Source organism: Salmo salar, chromosome ssa24 (genome assembly GCF_905237065.1).
Source record: "Salmo salar chromosome ssa24, Ssal_v3.1, whole genome shotgun sequence".
NCBI lineage: Eukaryota > Metazoa > Chordata > Actinopteri > Salmoniformes > Salmonidae > Salmo > Salmo salar.
This window is the reverse complement of record NC_059465.1, coordinates 27,602,187-27,629,288: the sequence shown is the minus strand read 5'-3', so window position 1 is coordinate 27,629,288 and position 27,102 is coordinate 27,602,187. Positions and strand designations below refer to the sequence as shown.

General features: G+C 41.0%; 1 protein-coding gene and 1 long non-coding RNA gene across 19 annotated transcripts; both read left to right on the top strand.

Moving 5' to 3' along the window:
* Positions 1-1,211: 1,211 nt before the first annotated feature.
* Positions 1,212-11,053, top strand: susd1 (sushi domain containing 1). Of its 18 annotated transcripts, XR_006761746.1 has the most exons (24): positions 1,214-1,425; positions 1,666-2,008; positions 2,191-2,331; positions 2,464-2,619; positions 2,885-3,037; positions 3,293-3,472; positions 3,639-3,818; positions 4,027-4,206; positions 4,382-4,561; positions 4,785-4,964; positions 5,194-5,373; positions 5,678-5,857; positions 6,024-6,203; positions 6,302-6,481; positions 6,671-6,850; positions 7,419-7,583; positions 7,723-7,817; positions 7,936-8,122; positions 8,270-8,363; positions 8,489-8,744; positions 8,922-8,961; positions 9,053-9,146; positions 10,328-10,441; positions 10,879-11,053. XR_006761746.1 is itself a non-coding variant. In XM_014172279.2 (23 exons), exons 2-23 carry the CDS (start codon positions 1,954-1,956, stop codon positions 10,907-10,909), a joined length of 3,087 nt encoding a protein of 1,028 aa, XP_014027754.2. In that variant the 5' UTR covers positions 1,214-1,425; positions 1,666-1,953; the 3' UTR covers positions 10,910-11,053. The 18 variants fall into 18 exon arrangements, 14 of the variants coding, with proteins under 14 accessions (XP_045562735.1, XP_014027754.2, XP_014027747.2 ...); XM_014172279.2 differs by lacking the exon at positions 10,328-10,441 and having other exon boundaries at positions 4,785-4,796; positions 5,206-5,373; XM_014172272.2 differs by lacking the exon at positions 10,328-10,441.
* An 11,480-nt stretch (positions 11,054-22,533) lies between these two features.
* On the top strand, positions 22,534-23,220 carry LOC106585323 (uncharacterized). Its single transcript, XR_001323938.2, has 3 exons — positions 22,534-22,670; positions 22,835-22,936; positions 23,095-23,220. It is a non-coding gene; the product is annotated as an uncharacterized lncRNA (long non-coding RNA).
* Positions 23,221-27,102: the final 3,882 nt, after the last annotated feature.

The following is a 27,102-nucleotide window of genomic DNA, read 5'->3' as shown; positions in this document are numbered from 1 at the left end:
TGACCAATCCCTTTCTAAAACTAAGACATGTACCATAGGCCTACATTCCAAATATGGTGTCATTTAGTCCTATGGGTCATGAGAATAATATTTTAGAAGCTTTTATTAGCATATTTTAGCATATTAGCTTATGTGCTAATGGGTATCTACTGGTATAGTGCTGTCATCTTTGAATGCATCAACGTTATCTTCTCAAATTCTTTAGGGATTATTGTAATGAGTCCAAAGACCATATTTGGAGTGAATCTGACTTTTAGTCCATGTGAAGACGGTATAATGATTATTTTAAGCATTAGCGTTACATAGTCAAAAAAAGTAAATTGTTAATAGTTTCCTTATATGTTAGATATCAGTGTTCATCACGGTAATGGATTTGATGACTCTGAAAAGTTTCAAGTTGATGAGCCATTGTGGAATGAATTTACGAAGGATTTAAATTGACAGGTAAAATCAGATTTCCTGATTTATCAATAACTCAGCCATCTCTTAGCTTTTCTCAAACTACATTAAGAGATGTACTATGGGCCTAAATTTGGAGGTGTTATATGGACTTGTGGTTTATGATACGTTTTTTAAATGTTTTCTGAAATTTCCAAGATGGAGGAAAATCTATCCAGACCTTATGGGTCCTTGAGGCAAATTAATTCAGTATGGGTAAAAACAACTACATTCAACGTTTCAAGTCTCTGGGTCAATCAGGGTGGCGGATATGAGGTTTTAAGTGAGACTTTATAACAGCACCACCTATATGCCAACCAGTGCCATTATTTTTGACCAAGTTAATCATGGCCAGTGGTTTCTGTTTGCCAAGTTAGAAAAACGTTACCAATCTATCCTTGAGTTATTTGACTATGAGCAGAATACAGAGATTAACAATAGGTTTCACAGCTTCATTATGAACCAATAAATAGAGACCTATGCCTGCTCTAGACATTCTATGTCTATCTAGTTACAATGTTGTGTTACCGTATGTTGTATCCTCATATGTGCTGCTGGTGGAGAGACCCTTGTGTAGCGTGTTACAGAGGGTCTGGTGGTTTTGAGGGACAGACTGGTGCTTAATCAGGCCTCTCCAGCAGGCGCAGTGTGAGGTGTGGTCTCACTGGGGGAGTGATAGATTGAGACCCCACTGAGTCCTGGTGGGCTGGGCGATAGCAGCATGATGGATTTATCTTCCCCTTCCACATTATACTAGATTAACTCGCTAGAACCAACTGGAAACAGCTCAATGGTGGATGGCTGTTCTCACTGTGTTGACACTATTGGTGCAATGATGTGGTGATGAGCCAGTTTTAGTCAATTTCACACCTTTTTTGTGCCTTTTCATGGACAGTGTTTTCCTTTAATTCATGTGACAGAGCACCTAGCGTGGATTGTAGTTATGATGGGTCTCACAAACACTGGATAAAGTTGATTCAAGAAAAGGTAGGATGTATAAACAACAAGGCTGGCCTAGTTAATTTACTTTAATAAATTGAATATCACCAATTGTTAATGTCACTCTTATATCCATGGTTATCATCTAGAGTCTGTTTATTTACCTAGTTTTTACTTTTTTAGTTCATAATGTTATGTTCATTATCAACCCCAGGCAGATTTGCTGAGCCAAATATAGCTCTTATCAGCATACACAGCATGACCGTGCAATTTGAAAATGTGTTTCAGATGTCTCCCAAAGCGTAGAGTACATTATCACACATAACTGAATGTGTCAAAATGCTGATGATGACAGACATGTCCCCAAACCACTAGTGCCAACATCACCATTGAGAAGAGAGAGCGGCGGTTGGATTTCATTGTGACCTCAGCTAACTCTTATACCCTTCTTTCAATCCTGGTTATCAAATCCGCTCAGCACCACGAGTTCTGCAAGACGGAAATAAATAAAGATGTGTTTAATAAGGGTGCGTCTTTGCAATATCTAAGAGAGGGAAATGGACATACTTTGAGAGGATGTATTGGAGAACAGCACTTGTGATCTTGGCCTTTCTTACTCTTGCCATTACAGGTGAGTGGATCAAAACAAATCCATCACATTGGTAATATACTCAAATTAATATTGACAGAACCTTTGTAAATCATAATGGTGAAGCTCTTACATAGAGCATCTATTTCAATAAATAACAGTTATAGGTGACTGTTGCAACAAACAAAGATTTCTCTTAATAGTGTATATTTTCTTTATCTTAGAAATGCGAGTGACTGGTCAAACGTTGGATGTGTGTGCCACTTGTCACCCTAACGCCACCTGTGAGGAGAAGGTGGATGGTACCGGCAAAGCCTGTAACTGCATGTATGGCTTTGTTGGTAATGGAAGAACTTACTGTCAAGGTGTGTATCTCCAGGTATAAACTCAAGGTGAAGGAATTACTTATCTTTTATATAATGGGTATCAGTTGTATTAAAATTATACTAGTATTTATTGATTATTTTATTATTTACCACTATTCTTCTCTCTTACAGACAAAAATGAATGTCAGATAGGAGCCAATAAGATCTGTGGGCAGCATACTGCCTGCCATAACACCTATGGAAGCTACTACTGCACCTGCCTGGCAGGATACAGCCCTTCCAACAACATGGCCATCTTCATCCCCAATGATGGAACCCGCTGTCAGGGTAAGTTATAGCGATTACTGATGCTGAATACTTCAGCAGCTTTGTAACATTATGAAAAGAAGGGCGACATAAAAATCATTGCCACTTTGGCAGATATGATATATGATTGTGAGTCTTCTTAAGCTTTATGGACATTAACTTGATGCTAATTTTGAATGAGTGAATGTGCTACAGTCACACACATATTGGTGCCTAATAACTGGGTACATTATCCAATCACATTAACTAATAATACTAACACAACATTCGTGTTGCTTCTATCTAGACATTAATGAGTGTAGAGTCCAAGGGATCTGTGGTGAGGGGGGTAAGTGCACGAACATGCAGGGGTATTTTAACTGCCTCTGCCAAGTCGGATACCAGGTTCACAATGGAGCAGAGCCATTCCACCCACACCAGGACAAGGCCTTGTGCAAAGGTAAATAACACAAACCACTTGGGCTCAGTATTGTAAGACTTTTCAGTTAAATTATAGGTACAATTCTAAGATAATGGATAATAATCAGAAAGCTGTATGCTTCAAAAATGCATGTTTCAGAATCTCTTTGCCTGCTGCCCTATACTATACTGCAGCCACTGCAATCATTTCATGATTTATAGAAAATTTGCAGAATGACAGTAGTGTTATCAAAAAGTATGGTATCTGTAGTGTTGTCCTTTTCTCCATGTGTAGCCATTGATTGTGGGCAGCCTCCCTCGGCTCTGAATGCAGTCCAGCTGTCAGCCACAGGAACACGTTATGGCAGCGTGGCTACATTTGGCTGCTCTGAGGGATTCTTCTGGAAAAGCGGGGAGAACTCCTCCGTTTGTGGGGCAGAAAGTGTGTGGAAGGGCCCAAGTCTTGTTTGTGAAGGTACAATTTATAAATGTTTTCCTCCTAGCAAGGTTTCATTTAGATTTTTGCATTCATTCATGTATTTAACATGTGGATGGATGAGTGTTTTGTTTGTAGAGAAAAATGTTATCATGTACTGCATCTAGGAATGGTCAATGGTCAATGTCATTGCTTTGCCTCTCAGAGGTTGACTGTGGCTTGCCCCCTGCCCTCCCTCACTCAGTAATGTTGTGGGACCAGAGCACCAGGATAGGCTCTGAGGTGCTTTATCAGTGTAACTCTGGATATTACAATGTGGGAGAGGGAAATGTATCAGTATGCACTGCCAATGGACAGTGGGACAAGTCAGCTTTGCTATGTGAAGGTAAAATAAATCTTCTCTCTCAACATTACCATCTGCAATCACTAACTTACATCCATAACTAACTCATAACTGAATTAACCAAGTGCTTTAACAAATACCTCCTAGGCCATGTTGACCATACAATGAATTATATTGTGTGTCCAAAATATCAGACATGAATGTTTGTCTGATGGAAATTGCACACTGTTGTAATGCTTTCTCTTTGTAGAGATAACGTGTGGTGATCCCCCTATACTGCCCCACACTGGACAGGTGTGGAATGGCAGCACAAACCCTGGCAGCACTGTGCTGTTTTACTGTAAAGGAGGGTTTTATAGAGAGGGAGGGGAGAATATTTCCCAATGCACTAGAGATGGTTACTGGACAAAGGCAACGTTGTCATGTAAAGGTAACAGTTTTGCCACGTAATACTTTCTCACATATTCTCTTGTGAAACCTCTTTTGAGATTTTCTGTAATCTATATGTCATGTAGGAATCATATCAGAGAGGCTAAATCTACTGCCTATCCAAATATCATGGTGCATAATCTGTTATCTCAACCATTGTCTCATTCTCTGTGTAGAGGTTGACTGTGGCTTGCCCCCTGCCCTCCCTAACTCAGTAATGTTGTGGAATCAGAGCACCAGGATAGGCTCTGAGGTGCTTTATCAGTGTAACTCTGGATATTACAATGTGGGAGAGGGAAATGTATCAGTATGCACTGCCAATGGACAGTGGGACCAGACATATTTTCTATGTGAAGGTAAAATACATCTTCCCTCTCAACATTACCACCTGCAATCAATACCTTACAAGTTATCCATAACTAACCCATAACTGAATTACCCAAGTGCTTTAACAAATACCTCAGAGGCCATGATGACCATACCATGAATTATATTGTGTGTGCAAAATGTATGATATTAATGTCTGCTTGATGGAAATGTGCAGAAATTGCACACTGTTGTAATGCTTTCTCTTTGTAGCGGTAACGTGTGGTGATCCCCCTATACTGCCCCACACTGGACAGGTGTGGAATGGCAGCACAAACCCTGGCAGCACTGTGCTGTTTTACTGTAAAGAGGGATTTTATAGAGAGGGAGGAGGTAATATTTCCTACTGTACAGAAAATGGTTTCTGGACAAAGGCAACATTATCATGCAAAGGTAACTGAACATTTCTTACGTACACTGACAGAGATGAAATGATGAGAAATACATGGTTTTTAGCACCCTGATACAGTAGTAGAAACAAAGCATTATTGATAAATAGCCACATGTCTTCATAAGATAAGACCTGTGGTTGAAATGAAAGTGTTGAAAGTCAAATCTAAATGTTTCTTATGCTTTACATCCAGGATACACATAATCAATTCCATACTGCTTTCCCCCTTAGAAATAATGTGTGGTGATCCCCCTATACTGCCCCACACTGGACAGGTGTGGAATGGCAGCACAAACCCTGGCAGCACTGTGCTGTTTTACTGTAAAGAGGGATTTCATAGAGAGAGGGGGGGAGATATTTCCCAATGCACTAAAGACGGTTACTGGACAAAGGCAACATTGTCATGTAAAGGTAATGTATATGACTTTTTCACATGTTCTCTAGTTAAACCTCCTTTGAGACGTTGTGTAATGTATGTATGAATCATATCAGAGGCCAAATCTCCTTCCTATACAAATATCCTGGTGAACAATCTGTTATCTCAACCATTCTCTCTAGAGGTTGACTGTAATTCTCCCCCTGCCCTCCCTCACTCAGTAATGTTATGAGATCAGAGCACCTGGATAATTCAATGATTTATAGAACATTTGCAGAATGACAGTAGTGTTATCAAAAAGTATGGTATCTGTAGTGTTGTCCTTTTCTCCATGTGTAGCCATTGATTGTGGGCAGCCTCCCTCGGCTCTGAATGCAGTCCAGCTGTCAGCCACAGGAACACGTTACGGCAGCGTGGCTACATTTGGCTGCTCTGAGGGATTCTTCTGGAAAAGCGGGGAGAACTCCTCCGTTTGTGGGGCAGAAAGTGTGTGGAAGGGCCCAAGTCTTGTTTGTGAAGGTACAATTTATAAGTGTTTTCCTCCTAGCAAGGTTTCATTTAGATTTTTGCATTCATTCATGTATTTAACATGTGGATGGATGAGTGTTTTGTTTGTAGAGAAAAATGTTATCATGTACTGCATCTAGGAATGGTCACTGGTCAATGTCATTGCTTTGCCTCTCAGAGGTTTACTGTGGCTTGCCCCCTGCCCTCCCTCACTCAGTAATGTTGTGGAATCAGAGCACCAGGATAGGCTCTGAGGTGCTTTATCAGTGTAACTCTGGATATTACAATGTGGGAGAGGGAAATGTATCAGTATGCACTGCCAATGGACAGTGGGACCAGACATCTTTTATATGTGAAGGTATTATATTAGTAATTTCTGTGTGGTCATGACACATTAATAACAATTACATATGATACCAATTCTTATATAACCACTATCCCCTTTTAAAATTATAGAGATTGACTGTGGGGAGCCAGTGTTTATATCCCATGCTAAGATGCTATGGGACCGGACATCGTTGATTGGTAGTGTGGTTTATTACCAATGTGTTGAAGGATATTACTCCACGAGTGGGAAATGTTATACTGAGTGTGGAGAGAATGGACTTTGGGAGGATATAGAACTTCAATGTGAAGGTGCATTTCTACTACCAGCAATATAATGAAGGTCTTTCAAATACATGTATTTTCATTTATATTCAAATGCACATTTGCTTTGTTATTGTACTGTATGAGTCATTTTGCTTGAATAACTTGAACATGTACAGTAGTGTTTTTGTCTCGTTATGTTTAACCAAACTAACCTCAACTGATTTCTGTGAACAGAGTTAAACTGTGGGGCTCCACTAACCCTTCCCCATACTAACATGCTGTGGGACAATACAACTGTCCTGGGCAGTGTGATTGAGTATGTATGTAAGGATGGATTTTACCAGGAGGGAGGAAATAGTCTCTCAACATGTACATCATCAGGACAGTGGGGAATTGTTTCAATAATATGCAAAGGTACGGTAACAATATCTCACTCTGAAGCAAACCCTATTCTGCTGCATGATCAATTGTCTGTGCGGGCACACTGTAACAGTTACTCCCGTGAACTCATTATATTGTGTCAAAGTGCTCACATTCAAATTGATGTTGTATATCTATCATGAATGCGCCCACCTATGTAGTAGATGTGCTTTCAGCACTTACTATTCTGTACCAGAAGGGGGTAATGATGTATTGGGTAATGGGTTGTAAATTAATGTTTAATCATGATCATGAATATGTTGCAACAAAATAATCAAGACTAGTATTTGTGTACAGCCGTCCCTGTAGCTCAGTAGGTAGAGCATGGTGTTTGCAATGCCAGGGTTGTGGGTTTGATTCCCACGGGGGGCCAGCACAGAAAAAAAAATTATGAAATGAAATGAAATGTATGCATTCACTACTGTAAGTCGCTCTGAATAAGAGCGTCTGCTAAATGACTAAAATGTAAAATGTAAAAAAAAAAATAGGTATACTGTGCAGTGTAATCTAATCTTTTATGGTAATCGTCACATAATTCAATTGATCCACCTTGTTTTGACAGCTACATGTGGACCGGCCCCTGCTCTGGTCAATACAGAGGTGGTGTTGCAGAACACAAGTGTTGTGTTCCATCGTTGTCTGGAAGGATTCCACAGCTGGAGAGGAAGAAACACCTCTGTTTGTGACATCACTGGGAAGTGGCAAGCTGCCACAATGCGATGCAGAGGTATGCATTCATAAATCTGTGAACTATAGTTCATTTGAAAAACCTTTTAGTATGTGGAAGGAATTAGTGTAAATCAGTGATTTTTTTCATTTCACTTTTTTTTTTTAACACATTGTTTCTCATCCCTTGTGACTACCAGAAATCAAGCCTGCCATCAGCGACTTGGTTGTCTTTAATGAAAAATGTTTGCGTTGGAAAGCAGACAAGTATGAAGAAGACACAGAGAATTACAGAGTAAGTTTACCTTAACAAGGACCTTAAAATATGATAATATTATTGATTATAAAAAGTGCTCTCTGAGCTGCATACACCTTGACCATCATTATTTGATCTGTCTACCTGTATGTAACAGATAGCATTTGTGGGATTCAGGGCCTATCAAAGGTCATTCCATGACAAGAGGAAGAAGCTCCTCAGCTCCACATCAGACCACCCTGAGATCTGCCTGAACCTGCTGCCTGTTACCAACTACACCATCAGCATCACTGCACTGTCTGCCAGGTTCACCTCCACACTCACAACAAACACCAGCCTACAAGGTGCACTACAAACACCCTTGACTAACAATGACAATTTGATTAATAAATATTTGAAGATATTATGAGAAACATGGAGAAGAATATTGACTTTGACTTGGATATGAAATCCAATGTTGTTAAATGTGTCAATACCTTCTCATCTTATAGTGCCTCAAGCCCCAGAGATTTTATACAGGGAAATTGAGGCTCCATTGCCCACTTTGTGGCTACGCAGATCAGTTAACACTCTGGACCCAATTAGGTAATTCATAATTTTACCTCCAACGCTCTCCCGTACTAAAAGCTGATTTTGTATCTTGAAATTTGCCCACTGAGGTCTGGCTATTACGACACAAATCCTTTTCTCTTTTGTTCCTGGGTTTACAGTTTCTACCAGGTGTTTGTGTTGCCACTGGAGGGGACTCTTGTGTTTGACTGCAGCTCTCCGAAGACCCCAGACTTCTCCAGTCAGAGGAAACCCCATGGACAGTACATCACTGCCCAGCTCCATCTGAGGGATATAGGGAAAGAGATGAACCTGACATTGGGCGATGGACACTACTATGGAGGGTTCTACAATGCTCCTTTACAGAACGGCAGAGACTATTACGTCATATTACGAGCTGTCAGTCAATGGGGAGGGGTAAGACTAACTGCTATGCATTGGAAATAAATGATATGTGAAGTTTATTCATATAAAAGGAATAGCAGTTTTGAAGGTCATCTTTAACAAATGATTATTGATAATGCTTGTTGATCTTATAGAACTCCTGCATTAATAATTAGTCATTCTGTATGTGCCATTTGAACTATTTTCTAGGCTTTCAAGCACTCTTGTGTTATTTGGGCAAAAGTGAGAGGTAAGGGTTCCTTTTGTCATATTTAGCCCACTGTTGTGGTTTAATCAGATTGTTTTATTGATGTTGCATGATGTTCTCTCTCGTTTGGCAGATAAATCCTACATAATGAAGGTTTCATCGCTTTTTGCTGGAGGATCAATTGGAGTCTTTGCTTTGGCCATTTTTCTGGGACACTGTTACACCTGGTAAGATCTATCCTATCCTAGTGTGTATGCCTACATATGACATTTATGATACAGTTGAAGTCGGAAGTTTACATAGAACTTAGCCAAATACATTTAAACTCAGTTTTTCACAATTCCTGACATTTAATCCTAGTAAAAATTAGCTGTTTTAGATCAGTTAGAATCACCACTTTATTTTAAGAATGTAAAATGTCAGAATAATAGAAGAGAGAATGATTTATTTAAGCTTTTATTTGTTTCATCACATTCCCAGTGGGTCAGAAGTTTACATACACTCAATTAGTATTTGGTAGCATTGCCTTTAAATTCTATAACTTGAATCAAACGTTTTGGGTAGCCTTCCACAAGCTTCCCACAATAAGTTGGGTGAATTTTGGCCCATTCCTCCTGACAGAGCTGGGGTAACTGAGTCAGGGTTGTAGGCCTCCTTGCTCGCACACCCTTTTTCAGTTCTGCCCACAGATTTTCTATAGGATTGAGGTCAGGGCTTTTTGATGGCCACTCCAATACCTTGACTTTGTTGTCCTTAAGCCATTTTGCCACAACTTTGGAAGTATGCTTGTCCATTTGGAAGACCCATTTGCGACCAAGCTTTAACTTCCTGACTGATGTCTTGAGATGTTGCTTCAATATATCCACTTAATTTTCCTCCCTCATGATGCCATCTATTTTGTGAAGTGCACCAGTCCCTCCTGCAGCAAAGCACCCCAACAACATGATGCTGCCACCCCCTTGCTTCACGGTTGGGATGGTGTTCTTCGGCTTGCAAGCCTCCCTCTTTTTCCTCCAAACATAACGATGGTCATTATGGCCAAACAGTTCTATTTTTGTTTCATCAGACCAGAGGACATTTCTCCAAAAAGTACAATATTTGTCCCGATGTGCAGTTCCAAACCATAGTCTGGCTTTTTTATGCCGGTATTGGAGCAGTGGCTTCTTCCTTGCTGAGCGGCCTTTCAGGTTATGTCGATTTAGGACTCGTTTTACTGTGGATATAGATACTTTTGTACCTGTTTCCTCCAGCATCTTCACAAGGTCCTTTTCTGTTGTTCTGGGATCGATTTGCACTTTTGCACTAAAGTACGTTCAATATCTAGGAGACAGAACGCGTCTCCTTCCTGAGCGGTATGACGGCTGCATGGTCCCAAGGTGTTTATACTTGCGTATTATTGTTTGTACAGATGAACGTGGTACCTTAAGGCATTTGGAAATTGCTCCCAAGGATGAACCAGACTTGTGGAGGTCTTGGCTGATTTCTTTTGATTTTCCCATGATGTCAAGCACTGAGTTTGAAGGTAGGCCTTGAAATACATCCACAGGTACACCTCCAATTGACTCAAATTATGTCAATTAGCCTATCAGAAGCTTCTAAAGCTATGACATAATTTTCTGGCATTTTCCAAGCTGTTTAAAGGCACAGTCAACTTAGTGTATGTAAACTTCTGACCCACTAGAATTGTGATATAGTGAATTATAAGTGGAATAATCTTTCTGTAAACAATTGTTGGAAAAATTACTTGTGTCATGCACAAAGTAGATGTCCTAACCGACTTGCCAAAACTATAATTTGTTAAGAAGAAATGTGTGGAGTGGTTGAAAAACGAGTTTTAATGACTCCAACCTAAGTGTATGTAAACTTCCTACTTCAACTGTATGTGGAATTGATTTTCAGTATACTGATCAAATCTGACTTAATACATAGCCTACTTAACTTTCTGTATCCCCTTTTCAGGTTTTGTAAGAAGACAAGACAGTCATCGTGAGGACTGACTTTTTAAATTGTGTCACACTTGGTTTATATTAGCATAACGTTCAACGACATTTACCTGTAATATTGTAACTGTGTAAAAATGTGTTTTGTATTGTAGTTGTTTTCTGTAGTAAAATAAAGGAAAAAAAATGTTTTATCATTGTTTATAGAGTTTTATTATCAGCAATATCATAAATAATATGTTCTTAAAATACATACAAACACATGCAATACAATGCATTTAAACTTTTTACTCTGTTGGTTTGCTACATTTTTAATTACATGTTTCAAAAAAGGCAATAGTAAACATATCGTCGTGTCCCCCCCGATTTGATTACTATAGCGCTCCCCTTGGGCAAATCAGTGTAATTTTGTAAATGCCGGATCTCTATGGCAAGCCGCATCATTCACCCAGGTTTCGTCAAAATCGGGCTAGTGGTGTCTGAGAAACCGTGTGTGACTAAAGTACAAACGGAAGGAAAGAGACAGATCCGTATTTCCCCCTCCGATTTCATCGTGGGGGGCAATTACAGACATCACCAGACCCAATCAAAGGGATGATTAACTCTGGAGATCCTTTTGGCCCCTTAGGTGGATCTGGGTTTAGTTTTTTTGCACCTTGTAGATTGATCTCCAGAACTCTCTAAGGTTGGATGTTTTGGTGCCGCTAGGACAGTTCAGACGGCTGGTTGATTACTTTTTTACTGAGGAATGTGTTGTTTTTCATGAGCATGTTGTGTAAGTCACTTTTCTTAAATTGCTTGTAAATATTGTATGTTTTTTATTGTGTTGGATTTGTAAATATTGTGAATTTTCTATGATTTCTATGAAAGAGAGGCCTTGGCTCAATGTGATTCCCTGTTTAAATACATTTTAAAAAGGCAACAGTATACATGTAGTCACCCACAAATGATGCAGCTCCCCGCTTGGGCCAATCAGTGTAATTTTGCTAATGCCGGATCTCTGTGGCAAGACGCAACATTCACCCAAGTTTCATCAAAATCAGGCCAGTGGTGTCTGAGATGTTGCATGGGTTAGCTAGACTCATATCCTTGAGCATGTCTGCCAAATTTCAGCACTCTGAGTCAAACAGATCAAGAGATTTAAATATGTGTCCGTTATAGTGCTACCATGTGGTCAATGTGAATGTTCTTGCATATGTTGAGTCTTGACAGTGTTTGCAACAGGTGTACCAAATTGTGTGACAATATGAATATCCTTGACTTATTTATATGCGTTTATGTGCCAGACCACACCCACATGAATGTTTATTGGTCAATAGCAGCCATTTTGTTTTAGGTACTAGTCTGAAAAATATTTCATTGAGAAACCATTGTCCATAGATGCCAAATCTCAAGTTTCATGCCTATCGGTCATTCGGTGCCAGAAGAGTAGCGTTTTAAGTGTTTTTCACAAAATGCAAAATGGCGGACCTTATGTGTCCCTGAAGGGAATTTGTTCATTGTGAGGAGAGCAGAGGTGGCACCATGGGTTCAAAAGTGTATTTTCTGGGGCCTGGAGTTTTTATATCTCATGACCTGGTCAGGTAAGTTGTAGCCTATGACAGGGTCCACAATTATTATTTTTTTCTCACTGGCCCGATTGGGCCAGTTGGCCAAAAATCTACGGGCCTGAACAAAATTTCTACTGGCCCGAACATGGTGTAGATTTTAAATGCATTGGGGTCATGCAGGGCCTATAGGTTGGCTTGCTTTCTCTGTATATGCAGCTATTAATAGTCTATATTTATAATAAATAAATACAAAATAATTTGGTGGGTGCTTATATTTGCCCTATTTCACACATGTACAAGTGTGCATTAATACACATTTGTGAATTGGAAATGTGATTTTTGCATATCCCAGCTCTCCCTGAGACACCTTTGGAGAGGGGGATTACGGCCAGGGTCTGCCATTATTAACGGCAATCCTGGAGCAATTCGGGGTTTAGTGCCTTGCTCAAGGGCACATTGACAGATGTTTCACCTTGTCAGCTCATGGATTTGAAACAGTAACTTCTCGGTTACTGGCCCAACGCTCTAACCGCTAGACAACCTGCCACCGCCTTTAAAAAGCTGTTTAATAGAATTAAAAATGTAAGTCATTACTCTATTCTTAAGAATTGCATTGCATACATTTTTAGATTATTATTATTTTTTATTTTTTTACATGTCAAAATAGGATGCTTCCCCTTTAAGAGAACTGCGTTCCAAAAGAGATATCGACCTGAGGTGCGTTCAGTTCGCTTGAACGTTTGTTACTTTGCAGAACGGTTTGTACTGAACAAAACGTTTCCCTAAAACGTTCTTGAACAGACTTTGAGGTAGGTTTGCTCCCGTTTGGTGGGTGTGGCTTGAGCAATGAGTGACGTATCTAAAGGGAAGTGGCCATGCTGACAGCGTTCCCCAACCTCTACCTCTTTACAACTGGTCATTCAGTACAGCACCATTTCCATTCAATTTAATGTTTCAGAATGTAAAAACATTCTGAACTCAGCCCAAACCTCCAGATGAGCTTCAATGCCATACAACACTCCTTCCGTGGCCTCCAACAGCTCTTAAATGCAAGCAAAACTAAATGCATGCTCTTCAAACGATTGCTGCCCGCACCCGCCCGCCCATCCAGCATCACTACTCTGGACGGTTCTGACTTAGAATAGGTGGACAACTACAAATACCTAGGTGTCTGGATAGACTGTAAACTCTCCTTTCAGACTCACATAAATTAAATCTAGAATTGGCTTCCTATTTCGCAACAAAGCATCCTTCACTCATGCTGCCAAACATACCCTCGTAAAACTGACTATCCTACCAATCCTTGACTTCGGCGATGTCATTTACAAAATAGCCTCCAACACTCTACTCAGCAAATTGGATGTAGTCTATCACAGTGCCATCCGTTTTATCACCAAAGCCCCATATACTACCCACCACTGCGACCTGTATGCTCCCGTTGGCTGGCCCTCGCTTCATATTCGTTGCCAAACCCACTGGCTCCAGGTCATCTATAAGTCTTTGCTAGGTAAAGCCCCACCTTATCTCAGTTCACTGGTCACCATAGCAGCACCCAACCGTAGCTCGCGCTCCAGCAGGTATATTTCACTGGTCACCCCCAAAGCCAACTCCCCCTTTGGCCGCCTTTCCTTCCAGTTCTCTGCTGCCAACAAATTGCAAAAATCACTGAAGATGGAGTCTTATATCTCCCTCACTAACTTTAAGCATCAGCTGTCAGAGCAGCTTACCAATCATTGCACCTGTACACAGCCCATCTGTAAATAACCCACCCAACTACCTCACCCCCATATTGTTATTTATTTTTTGCTCCTTTGCACCCCAGTATCTCTACTCACACATTCATCTTCTGCACATCTATCACTCCAGTGTTTATTGCTAAATTGTAATTATTTCACCACTATGGCCTATTTATTGCCTTACCTCCCTAATCTTACTTCATTTGCACACACTGTATATAGATTTATCTATTGTGTTATTGACTGTACGTTTGTTTATCCCATGTGTAACTCTTGAGTTGTTTGTGTCGCACTGCTTTGCTTTATCTTGGCCAGGTCGCAGTTGTAAATGAGAACTTGTTCTCAACTGGCCAACTTGGTTGCTTCACATTCCAACCTCGTTTTACATTATCTAGTCTAAATATGGCATGACTCCACCAATTGTAACCTTCTGCATCACTTTCAAATAGGTACTTTTATTTTGAAGGCAAACCGCAAATTCCACTATTGTGCCTAATACTTATTGTGGCTAGTTTCACAACACGTAACCTGGTCCGGTCAGCCTCACTAGCCAGATGAAGCTAGCTAGCTGCTTATAACGTTAGCTTTGGGCAACAGTATTACATAGCTGGCTAGCTATTTAAGTTACATTTCAATAGGCGAACAAGTGGATTCCTAAATCATTGCTAATAATAATGAAAATGACTGCAGTTTCTACTGGTCATTGTTTTCAGGCTGATTGTATTGGTGCTAGCTAGGTACCAAGCTAAAGCTAGCTAGCTAACCAATAAATTGCGGTCGAACAAAAAATGCCTTATTACCAACGCGGTATTGCAAACATATCGTTCGTGGCTGGTGTGTGCTTGTTTACGGACCTTTTTTTGTACAGCTGATAGTAGTGGTGGCGATTGGCTTGCACGTACAAATTCAGCACACACAACATTCTATAATAGAATTGTATTTGACGTGTATCTTTTTTTGACATGCAAAGACCCAAACGGCGTTCCACACCTTTCTACCATTGTGACTAGATTGAATAGGCCTACAGCTCCATCTAGTGGTCGCGTCGGGGGCAACAGTTGTTGACAACTAACGCTGTAGCAAAGCCTAGCCCAAAATGTCCTAACCTTAACCTCATTCTCCTAACCTCCCACGTTAATTAACCTAACCTGATGCATTCGTTTTCCTAACCTGCCATATTAGTTATTGCTATGTAAACAAGCCATATTTGGTGACAAATCATCAATATTACCACGTCAGCGGCTCTGGAGGAGAGGGACCAATGTACTGAATTTCATGACTCGGTTAAACGGGGTGAGGGGCGTGACCTTTCTAAATTTATATTTTCAATCTTTTGTTGTAACGCCACCATCTGGCCAATGAGTGTAATGTCGTTTAAATGCCGGATCCAATGGCAAGACGCATCATTCGCCCAAGTTTCGTCAAAATCAAAATAGGGCAAGTGCTGAGATATCGCGTGTGAATGTACGAACGGAACGAACGGACGGACAGACAGAACGAACAGATCCACAGTCCCGTCCCGATTTAATCGTAGGGGACAATGAAATAAATGCAATACAAGGGCTATACAGTATGTGATGATAGATGATAATTTTGAACATAGGCTCAGTGGTGTAAAGTAATTAAGTAAACATACTTTAAAGTACTACTTAAGTAGTTTTTTGGGGGGGTATCTGTACCTTAATTTACAAAAAAATTTTTTACAACTTTTACTTTTACTTCACAACATTCCTACAGAAAATATTGTACTTTTTACTCCAAACATTTTCCCTGACAACCCAAAGTACTCCTTACCTTTTGAATGGTTAGCAGGACAGGAACATTGTGAAATTCATAGACTTATCAAGAGAACACATCCGTACTGCTTATGTTTTGGAGGACTCACAAATGCATCTTTTGTAAATATTGTGTGTTGGGGTGTGCCCCTGGTTATCCATACATTTTAAAAACAAACATTTTGCTGTCTGCTTTGCTTAATATAAGGAATTTGAAATTACTTTGATACTTAAGTATATTTTAGCAATTGCATTTACTTTTGATACTTAAGTATATTTTAAACCATATACTTTTAGACTTTTACTAAAGTAGTATTTTACTGGGTGACTTTCACTTTTACTTGAGTAACTTTCTATTAAGATATCTATACTTTTACTCAAGTATGAAAATTGGGTACTTTTTCCACCACTGCATAGTCTTATAGGTTTTCTATTATACACAAAATTACAATATTTCATGAAGGAAAGATCAACTTTCAGTGATTCAGTCACACTTATTAGAATAATCAAATCATTGAGCTCAAGGAAGCATAACAATATAATTATGAGTGAAGAAGGACGGTAATAACGAGTATAGTCAATATGTAATTCTATTTTTGTTATTTTTAAATTAGTGCAGAAAAAAACAGTTTACATACAAGAAGTATACAAACAGACAATGATAACATATTGAAAATGACAGATTATACAAAGACCTTAAAAGATGCAAACATATTGATTGTTTTAACAGCTTTCTTTTAAGAAGAATGTAGAATGGTCTTAATGTACTGTTCGAACTTATAGAAAACACGGAATAGTTTTTTATAAGTGAATTTACATTTATGAATATGACATTTACCATTAGCACAATTGAATTAGATTTATGAGGTAAAATGATTCGCAGGGTAATACTTATGGATCATTCTGAAATAGACCTCTTTGACCTTGTTAACAAGCAGGTATTTGTGTGGTTATAACCAGACTTTTCCAACAGATATTATAACAAACATATTCCAGTAAGTTGTTACATAAGGAATGGATACATTATCCCATTGAAATAAAGCACGTATAGATCTGTTGTTCTGAGGGGGCAAGGAGAAACATTTTTCCTATTGGAGAGTCAACTGGATTAAGCGAGGGTAGGTCAAGAAGTTGAGGTCTGGTTACACCTCTAAACAACATGAGAGTTCCAGATGGAAATATGTCATTCTATGGATGGGAGGTCCTACTTGTGACGTCATGATTTTCTGTCAAGTGAATGTCACAAGAGCATCGGAAGGTGAGACTGAAGTGAAGAGGAGGTTCTGCATGTATTTATTTTTAGATAAAGGGAGGTCAATCAGGTCATTGGGGCCACCACGCAAGTGTCAATTAATAACACAGCTATAAGTATTGATACAATGTAATGGTTGGTCATATACAGTGAGGGGAAAAAGTATTTGATCCCCTGATGATTTTGTACGTTTGCCCACTGACAAAGAAATGATCAGTCTATACTTTTAATGGTAGGTTTATTTGAACAGTGAGAGACAGAATAACAACAAAAAAATCCAGAAAAACTCATGTCAAAAATGTTATAAAATGATTTGCATTTTAATGAGGGAAATAAGTATTTGACCAGTCTGCAAAACATGACTTAGTACTTGGTGGCAAAACTCTTGTTGGCAATCACAGAGGTCAGACGTTTCTTGTAGTTGGCCACCAGGTTTGCACACATCTCAGGAGGGATTTTGTCCCACTCCTCTTTGTAGATCTTCTCCAAGTCATTAAGGTTTCGAGGCTGACTTTTGGCAACTCGAACCTTCAGCTCCCTCCACAGATTTTCTATGGGATTAAGGTCTGGAGACTGGCTAGGCCACTCCAGGTCCTTAATGTGCTTCTTCTTGAGCCACCCCTTTGTTGCCTTGGCCGTGTGTTTTGGGTCATTGTCATGCTGGAATACCCATCCACAACCCATTTTCAATGCCCTGGCTGAGGGAAGGAGGTTCTCACCCAAGATTAGACGGTACATGGCCCCGTCCATCATCCCTTTGATGCGGTGAAGTTGTCCTGTCCCCTTAGCAGAAAAACACCCCCAAAGCATAATGTTTCCACCTCCATGTTTGACAGTGGGGATGGTGTTCTTGGGGTCATAGGCAGCATTCCTCCTCCTCCAAACACAGCGAGTTGAGTTGATGCCAAAGAGCTCCATTTTGGTCTCATCTGACCACAACACTTTCACCCAGTTGTCCTCTGAATCATTCAGATGTTCATTGGCAAACTTCAGACGGGCATGTATATGTGCTTTCTTGAGCAGGGGGACCTTGCGGGTGCTGCAGGATTTCAGTCCTTCACGGCGTAGTGTGTTACCAATTGTTTTCTTGGTGACTATGGTCCCAGCTGCCTTGCGATCATTGACAAGATCCTCCCGTGTAGTTCTGGGCTGATTCCTCACCGTTCTCATGATCATTGCAACTCCACGAGGTGAGCTCTTGCATGGAGCCACAGGCCGAGGGAGATTGACAGTTCTTTTGTGTTTCTTCCATTTGCGAATAATCGCACCAACTGTTGTCACCTTCTCACCAAGCTGCTTGGCGATGGTCTTGTAGCCCATTCCAGCCTTGTGTAGGTCTACAATCTTGTCCCTGACATCCTTGGAGAGCTCTTTGGTCTTGGCCATGGTAGAGAGTTTGGAATCTGATTGATTGATTGCTTCTGTGGACAGGTGTCTTTTATACAGGTAACAAGCTGAGATTAGGAGCACTCCCTTTAAGAGTTTTTCAGGATTTTTTTGTTGTTATTCTGTCTCTCACTGTTCAAATAAACCTACCATTAAAATTATAGACTGATCATTTCTTTGTCAGTGGGCAAACGTACAAAATCAGCAGGGGATCAAATACTTTTTTCCCTCACTGTACAATAATATTCACAATCCTGTGAATAATCTTTATTTGTAGAGAGCTTGATTCCATGGCCAGAGCTTGCTTGCTTGCTAGTTAGTCAACAGTAACCCACTATTTGTTGTGACAGTGTTAGCTAGCTAGCCCAGATCAGATGGCCTGGTTGGCTTTAGCTTTCTGAAATCATACTTGAAAGCAAATGACTAAAAAAAGAGTTAGCTAATGTAACGCCCTGGCCATAGAGAGGGGTTTTTTGTTCTTTATTTTGGTTAGGCCAGGGTGTTACATTGGGTGGGCGTTCTATGTTCATTTTTCTATGTTTTTGTATTTCTTTGTTTTGGGCCGAGTAGGGTTCCTAATCAGAGGCAGCTGTCTATCGTTGTCTCTGATTAGGAATCATACATAGGCAGCCTGTTTTCCTTTGGGGTTTTGTGGGTAGTTGTTTTCTGTCTTGTGTGTGTTCACCTGGCAGAACTGTTGGCTTTCGTTTTCCCTGTTTGTTTTTGAAGTGTCTCATTAAAAATCATTATGACCACTTACCACGCTGCATCTTGGTCCCCTCTTCCAGACGATCGTTACAGCTAACAGCATCCTTGTAACGTCTCTCTCACCTCATCACAAGTGTACTTCATAGTAGAAAACAAAATTAGGCCTAACTTGTATTGCAAAGAAGACATTGTTTTTGTATAACACAATCCACATTTGTTTCAGCTACACCCGCAATAACATTCGCAATAACATCTGCTAAACATGTGTAGGTGACCAATACAATTTGATTTTGACATGAGAATATAATTCAACTCTTTAGCAACAAAAACACATTATAAACTTAATATCATACAGTAAGCTTATTTTGGCCCTGGGTAATGTACTGTACACAATACAATATAGGCCTAGCTTTAAATGAAGAACATCTTCATATAAAGCGCAGAGGATTAGGAGTTCTCTGTAACAGAGTGTACTACTGTACTAGCTAACTAAAATAAATCACAAGTTACACAGCTACAATAAACTATAGACCCTTTTCCAGTACACGACACTGACGTCACGCACAGATGCGTTCTCATACGCTTGTTTTGATTCTTGCTTGAACAGTCACTAAGATTACATTTTGTCGGGTCACGTCAATTCGAATCTGTTATTAGAACGAATTATTTAGCAACGAGTAACTCAAGTTTTCTTTGTTCTTTAACTATTGCAAACACTTGAATGGTAAATATGTTGTACGTATATACGGTCTCACTGTGACACCACGCAGGGCAGACAGAGAAGAGAGCATCACATCCTTTTGTTCTCCCTTATATACTCTGACAGAGATAGTTCCCGCTCAATGCTGGCCTGTCAGAGGGAGGATGAGCGTGGTTTAAACTTGCTCATCCTAACGTCGGCGTGCAGGCTGGTCCCAGCCTCATGACGCACTTCCTGTCGCCGGGTGTAGTTCTTGTCTTCAGCAGTTGACTTATCCGTAGTTTATATACTTAATATTGTAGCATAGCTTCCCCGGTATATTATATAGGTTATGCAAACAAATAGCCAGTTCAACCCCTGATATTTTTAAAATAACTATTTTGGATGCCGCAGTTGTTTGCTAGAATACTAACGTTCATTGATATGGGCTGTGGCAAAAGCTATCCAAAGAGCCATTTTACTGGTTGAAGTTGAAGTGTTTTTTTTAAGTATAATGCAGTTGATTTGCGATGATGCCACAAACATTATTTTAAGTAGGACATTCATACGAGCCTTAAAATCAAATTGTAATCCAAAAGTGCACTGATAAACAACATGTAAATCAAGGATTTTTTTGCTGGCGTTCTATAAGAACACCCCCTTGTTCTCCCAACAATTTGCCCGCTTCACCCTCGTGCGGCAATGTTTGTAAACACAGAAAGCGGGTCGATTCAAAGCTCGTAAACAAACCGATGTATAGAGGTATACGTTGCTCTTCTAATTATGTTTGAAACTATCATGTGGATGCCATGGACTGTCAGCTGTATAACAGTGGCAGGGTGGCTGTTTTGTTGTTTTTCTAATCCCAATCCCTGATATAAAATGTGTCTATGTCAATAGGGGTAAATTAAAAGAAACAAGTCACCCAATAACTATGTGGACATGTGCTGATTTAACCAAACCTGCATTTCTGTCTCAGATCTTGTCATGCCAGAGGAGGTGCTGTTTTTCGATCACTTGCCACAGCTCAAGAAAAGTCTGCCCTCCTTGAAATTTAGTTAATTGAAAAAATCCAAATAGAAATCAATAGGCAATAATCAATTCATGAGTTACACTGAGTGTAGAAAACATTAGGACACCTTCCTAATATTGAGTTGCACACCCCCCCCCCATTTTACCCTCAGAACTGCCTCAATTCTTCAGGGCATGGACTCTACAAGATGTTAAAAGCGTTCCACAGGGATGGTGGCCCATGTTGACTCCATTGTTTCCTGCAGTGTCAAGTTGGCTGGAGGTCCATTGGGTGTTGGACCATTCTTGATACACACGGGAAACTGTTGAGCGTGAAAAATTGAGCAGTGTTGCAGTTCATGACACAAACCGGTGCACCTGGTACCTACTACCATACCCTGTTCAAAGGCACTTTAAATCTTTTGTCATGTCATTTTAGGCTAAAATTGAAAAAAAAGGGTTGGATCCTTATTAATAATTAGTTATTGTTTTGTAAACTATTCCATGTCTTATGGAGCTTTCAAGCACTGTGCGGCCTATGAGGTACCCCTTGACACAGAGACAGAAAGCTCAAACACCTGTTCAAACACTGACAAGGAGTTCAGCAAAGATTGTTGAATGAAGCAGCGGTGGCAAAGTTAGCATGGGGGGCATGGTAGTGGGTGTGGCCAATTGCCTGGTCTCCGACCAAAGATTTTCAAGTCCCTCTTGGCAGCAGAGACAACATTTTGCTTTTTTAAAGCACATTTCCTGAAATTGTACACATTTTGCCATGGTTTATTCCATCTCCTTATGCTATCTAAGTGACTCAAACATTATAACAAAATCCCTATCACCCTGCCATTGTAGGGGGTGCGTACTGGCGGCAGAGAAGTCAGGCGCAGGAGAGCAAAAACTGATTTACAACGGCGCAGTTTAATAAATAAAACCACCGTAAACAGAACAAATATTTCAATGGGTAAACAAAACCCGTTACACACCAGCATAACGTGCACAAGCACTACAATAAACAATTCCGGACAAGGACATGGGGGGAACAGAGGGTTAAATACACAACATGTAATGATGGAATTGAAACCAGGTGTGTGGGAAGAAGACAAAACAAATGGAAAATGAAAGGTGGATCGGCGATGGCTAGAAGACCGGTGACTTCGACCGCCGAACGCCGCCCGAACAAGGAGAGGGACCGACTTCGGCGGAAGTCGTGACAGCCATGACATTTTTAACAGTTTTGATTCTCTCTGACTGTCCAGTTTTTATTGGGGATTGTTAGTTCTCCAAGATGATCTTATTAAAAAAATATATTGCTCCTTTATCTTTTCTACATACTTTATATCTAGTTTTAGTCGTTTAAGTTTACACTACCAAATTTTTACCATAACCAACATTTAAAAAAAAAAAAATAAGTACATCTTGGAGTGGCAGCAACAATTTAGCAGCGGCGGCCTGCCACTGCAAATGAATATAGGGAAACACTGGGACACTGAGGAGAAGGATGACATAACACATCTGTTTAGGAAATAGCTACCAGATGTAATGATTTATTTCTACAATGTTATTCCTTTCTTACAGTCTCTGATGTTACCAGTTGAATTGGACACCTGCACACTCAAGAGGAAAGATTTTAACCCCTTTTCAAATATTCATAAACTATTGAATGTTTTAGCAGAATTGATAGAGGACCAAACCTCTAGCCTGGATATGCTCACCACAGGTGAGCGATAATTTTGTCAAGGACCAACATTTACAGTGTAGAATGACTGTCATTGAGGCTAATTGCAACGTCCCGAGTCATTTGTTTATTTAACCTTTAGCCAGGTAAGTCATTGAGAAAAAATTAGCATTTTCAATAACAACCTGTTTTATATGTTCTTTCAGCTTCTCCCTCAGATGCACTGGTATAAGTGGACATATCCCAGTTTGAAGTGCCAAGGCTAACAGTCAATGACTCTCACTGTGAGATGGATATCAAGTCATCAGGTACTATACTGGCAATTTACTGTAGATCTCACTGTTTCTCATGTGTCAAGAGTCAGTGAATAAACAAAATGGCTACTTACACTGTACAGTGTATTATCGACATACGGTGTAACCAAATCCAAATGTGAATTATTTGAATTTCCCCCCTCTCCTCTCAGATAATTTAATGTTGCCTACTCAGATGGAGATGGACCTGCCCCTCACCCCCTCACCCACTCTCCCAAGCCCAGCTTGACCCAGCTCAGTCTGGTCTCCTCCCATCTCCCAGCAGAGCAGATCTCTCCAGTCTACAGACAGTAAGTCAACTCTTGGCCTATGACCAGTGTGGGGGTAAGGCTAGAGATAATGTCATGTACTTTTCATAGCGGAGGTACATTCCTTGACATTTTCTACCACCACAGATGCTACTTGTATCAGGTTACAAGACACAGCAACCTGCAATAGTGTGTTTTCTGAGGTTTCATCACTAAGTGTGCAGCCCCATATTCATAGTATAGTATATCTCTATATATGGCTCTGTAAATGTGCCACTAAGTGGTGCAGGGTCTCATGGGGCCGGTGATTGTCTTGTAGTTATTTAGTGTCCGAGAAAGATCAGGAAGAGATGGAGGACAGAGTAGCACCCTCACTTTCTACTGGGCTTTCTTTTAGCAGGTAAGAAGAGCGTAGTCCTGTAGTTGTATGAAGTGTTTGACATAACAAGACTAATCACAAATTAGAATATGCACTTACCAGTTCACTGTTACCTATGTTTCCTGTCACACTTGTCCTTTTCCTGCATTCATACTGCATTTTGCACAGTGCATTCTTAGCGGCATTGAATTACTAAAAAGCCATATTCTTCTCTTTGCTAAATGCTAACAGAGCCCCAGAAGTCGTAATCATTTGTGCAGTTCCAGCCTTTGACTGAAGCCTTGAAGTTATTACTGATTGTTCGGGACAACTTTGTGACACTCAATGAAGGAACAAGCTCACCAGGACTGACAGGGATGAATGAGAGTATGACAAGCTCAGAGCAACCCCACATTATGGAGACATTGAGCAGTAAGATAGAGGACTTCACACCACTATCACCCTGCCAGATGGACAGAGTGTGACTGAGATATAAAACCTATTGTCCCTGGCCTCCCGAGTGGCGCAGTGATCTAAAGCATTGCATCACAGTGATAGAGTGTCACTACAGACCCGGGTTTGATCCCGGGCTGTATCACAACCGGCCGTGATCGGGAGTCCCATAGGGCGACGCACGTTAGGGTTTGGCCGGAGTGGCTTTACTTGGCTCGAGCGCTCTAGTGACTCCTTGTGCCGGGCGCCTGCAGGCTGACCTCGGTCGTCAGTTGGAAGATGTTTCCTCCGACACATTGGTGTGGCTGACTTCCGGGTTAAGTGGGCATTTTGAAGTGCGGTTTGGCGGGTCATGTTTCGGAGGACGCATGACTTGACCTTCGCCTCCCAAGCCTGTTGGGGAGTTGCAGCGAGGACACAAGATCAAAATTGGGGAGGAAAAAGAGGGTAAAATACAAAAAATACAAAACAATAAAACAATATTACCTATTGTCCCACTGCAGTGTTGCTAGCAACCTGTCTAGTTAACTTAGTTCATTCCTTCAAAGAATGAAAGTTATTGAGAAAGTTGTGTAATATTGTTTTGCAGATAATTTGAGTGAACCTGTACTGTCGATGACCCTGATAAGCGTCAGATCAGTTCTTCATCAGGCAGAGATCAGGCCGATATATGAATCAGTTTATTACCATCTAATATTATAAGCACTTTGCTGCCACTATCTTCCGTAGCGCCTCTTAAAAACCATTGAAAAGGTGTCTAATGTGGCTGCAGCAAAGTTCTGAATCTCGCTCCTCTCTCTGTGCCCAGATCTGTCAGTCTCACCTGGTGAGATCAAAGTCAAGGCCATCCTGAAGAATAAAAAACCCATGACTGTGCCATCTCATCAGAAGAGAGATAGAGCTGGAAATACAGTCGTTTCAGCACAGGCTGTTGCCATTTCCCATGGGAAAGAGAAATCTGGGAATACCGTCTTTTCAGCACAAGCTGGTGCCTTTGGGATATGGCCCCCTCTACTTCTTCCCAAGAGAGTAGGGCCATCACAGAGAAGGCAGGAAGTATAGCCATCACAGCAGCACAGGCTTCCACCACTACTTAGTATGGCTATCACAGCAGCACAGGCTACCACCACTACTTATCTGGAGAAATTGAACCATGCAGTTAGACCTCAGAAGAAGGAGGGCTTACCTGACCAGAGAGCTAACGAATCCAAACACCCAACTCCCAGGCCCGGTGTGAGAGACAGTCACAGGAGTCTCACAGTGGCTAAATCTCAGAAGGACTTAGACCCTCTGTCCACTTTCATGATGTTACGGTCCCAACAGAGAACCTCCGTCTCTGTGTTGCCTCAGAACTATACAAGCACCCAGACAGAGTATTATGTAGAGATAGGATACAATACGCTAAACTCATTGGTGGCAACCAGTTCTCACCACAACAGGGGTTTGCGAAATGATTTTAGGCCCTGAAAGCATTTCACATATTTAATAAGTCTGTGAGTGATGGGTAGCTGTGCTTTTTCAGTGTCACAGGTGAAGCAGCATGCACCACAGCCACCCACCACAGAACCAAGGCCTGGGTTAGATGTAAAGCCTGTTGCCTAGTTCCTACTAGTTCCTCCTTTCGGTAGTTCCTCCTAGTAAGTCATCATTCAGGTAGGTCCTCCTAGCCAGTTAGCATTTCAGACTGATCCAGTGAAGAATTACATCACTACACAATATTTTGTAGGAAGTCTGCCAGGAGTTTGACCAAATGTGCCGAATTGGTCAATTGATACATTTTCAAGTACATAACTATAGAGAACATACAAAAATGCTATGTCCAAACTTTTGACTGTAACTGTATAATATGACTGTACTGGAGAGAAGCCACTCTCAGTCCTGACGGATGCTTGGAGGGACTTACCATAATGCTGTGATTGCAGTAGACGAGAACACTGCTGTCATTATTCAGGTAGGTCCTCCTAGTCAATTATTTAGGTAGGTCCTCCTAGTCAGTTATCATTTTTGTAGTTCCTCATAGTCAATCAATCAATCAATAAATTGTATTTATAAAGCCCTTATTACATCAGCTGATGTCACAAAGTGCTGTACAGAAACCTAGCCTAAAACCCCAAACAGCAAGCAATGCAGGTGAAGAAGCACGGTGGCTAGGAAAAACTCCCTAGAAAGGCCAAAACCTAGGAAGAAACCTAGAGAGGAACCAGGCTATGAGGGGTGGCCAGTCCTCTTCTGGCTGTGACAGGTAGAGATTATAACAGAACATGGCCAAGATGTTCAAATGTTCATAGATGACGAGCAGGGTCAAATAATAATAATCACAGTGGTTGTCGAGGGTGCAACAGGTCAGCACCTCAGGAGTAAATGTCAGTTGGCTTTTCATAGCCGATCATTCAGAGTATCTCTACCGCTCCTGCTGTCTCTAGAGAGTTGAAAACAGCATGTCTGGGACAGGTAGCACGTCCAGTGAACAGGTCAGTGTTCCATAGCCGCAGGCAGAACAGTTGAAACTGGAGCAGCAGCACGGCCAGGTGGACTGGGGACAGCAAGGAGTCATCAGGTCAGTTAGTCCTGAGGCATGGACCTAGGGCTCAGTTCCTCCGAGAGAGAGAAAGAAAGAAAGAGAGGAAGAGAGAAAGAGAGAAAAAGTGAGAAAGAGAGAGAGAATTAGAGAGAGCATACTTAAATACACACAGGACACCGGATAAGACAGGACAAATACTCCAGATATAACAGACTGACCCTAGCCCCCCGACACATAAACTACTGCAGAATAAATACTGGAGGCTGAGACAGGAGGGGTCGGGAGACACTGTGGTCCCGTCCAACAATACCCCCGGACAGGGCCAAACAGGCAGGATATAACCCCACCCACTTTGCCAAAGCACAGCCCCCACACCACTAGGGGGATATCTTCAACCATCAACTTACCATCCTGAGACAAGGCCGAGTATAGCCCACAAAGATCTCCACCACGGCACAACCCAAGTGGGGGGCGCCAACCCGGACAGGAAGATCACGTCAACCCAATCAAGTGACGCACCCCTCATAGGGACGGCATGGAAGAGCACCAGTAAGCCAGTGACTCAGCCCCTGTAATAGGG

Bases quoted from the DNA above. Each gene is read 5' to 3' on its own strand.
- susd1 (XM_014172272.2), top strand. From the start codon at position 1,954: ATGTATTGGAGAACAGCACTTGTGATCTTGGCCTTTCTTACTCTTGCC. The intron at 4,207-4,381 runs GTAACAGTTTTG...TTCTCTGTGTAG, and splicing joins GGCAACGTTGTCATGTAAAG to AGGTTGACTGTGGCTTGCCC. The intron at 5,858-6,023 runs GTACAATTTATA...TTTGCCTCTCAG, and splicing joins CCCAAGTCTTGTTTGTGAAG to AGGTTTACTGTGGCTTGCCC.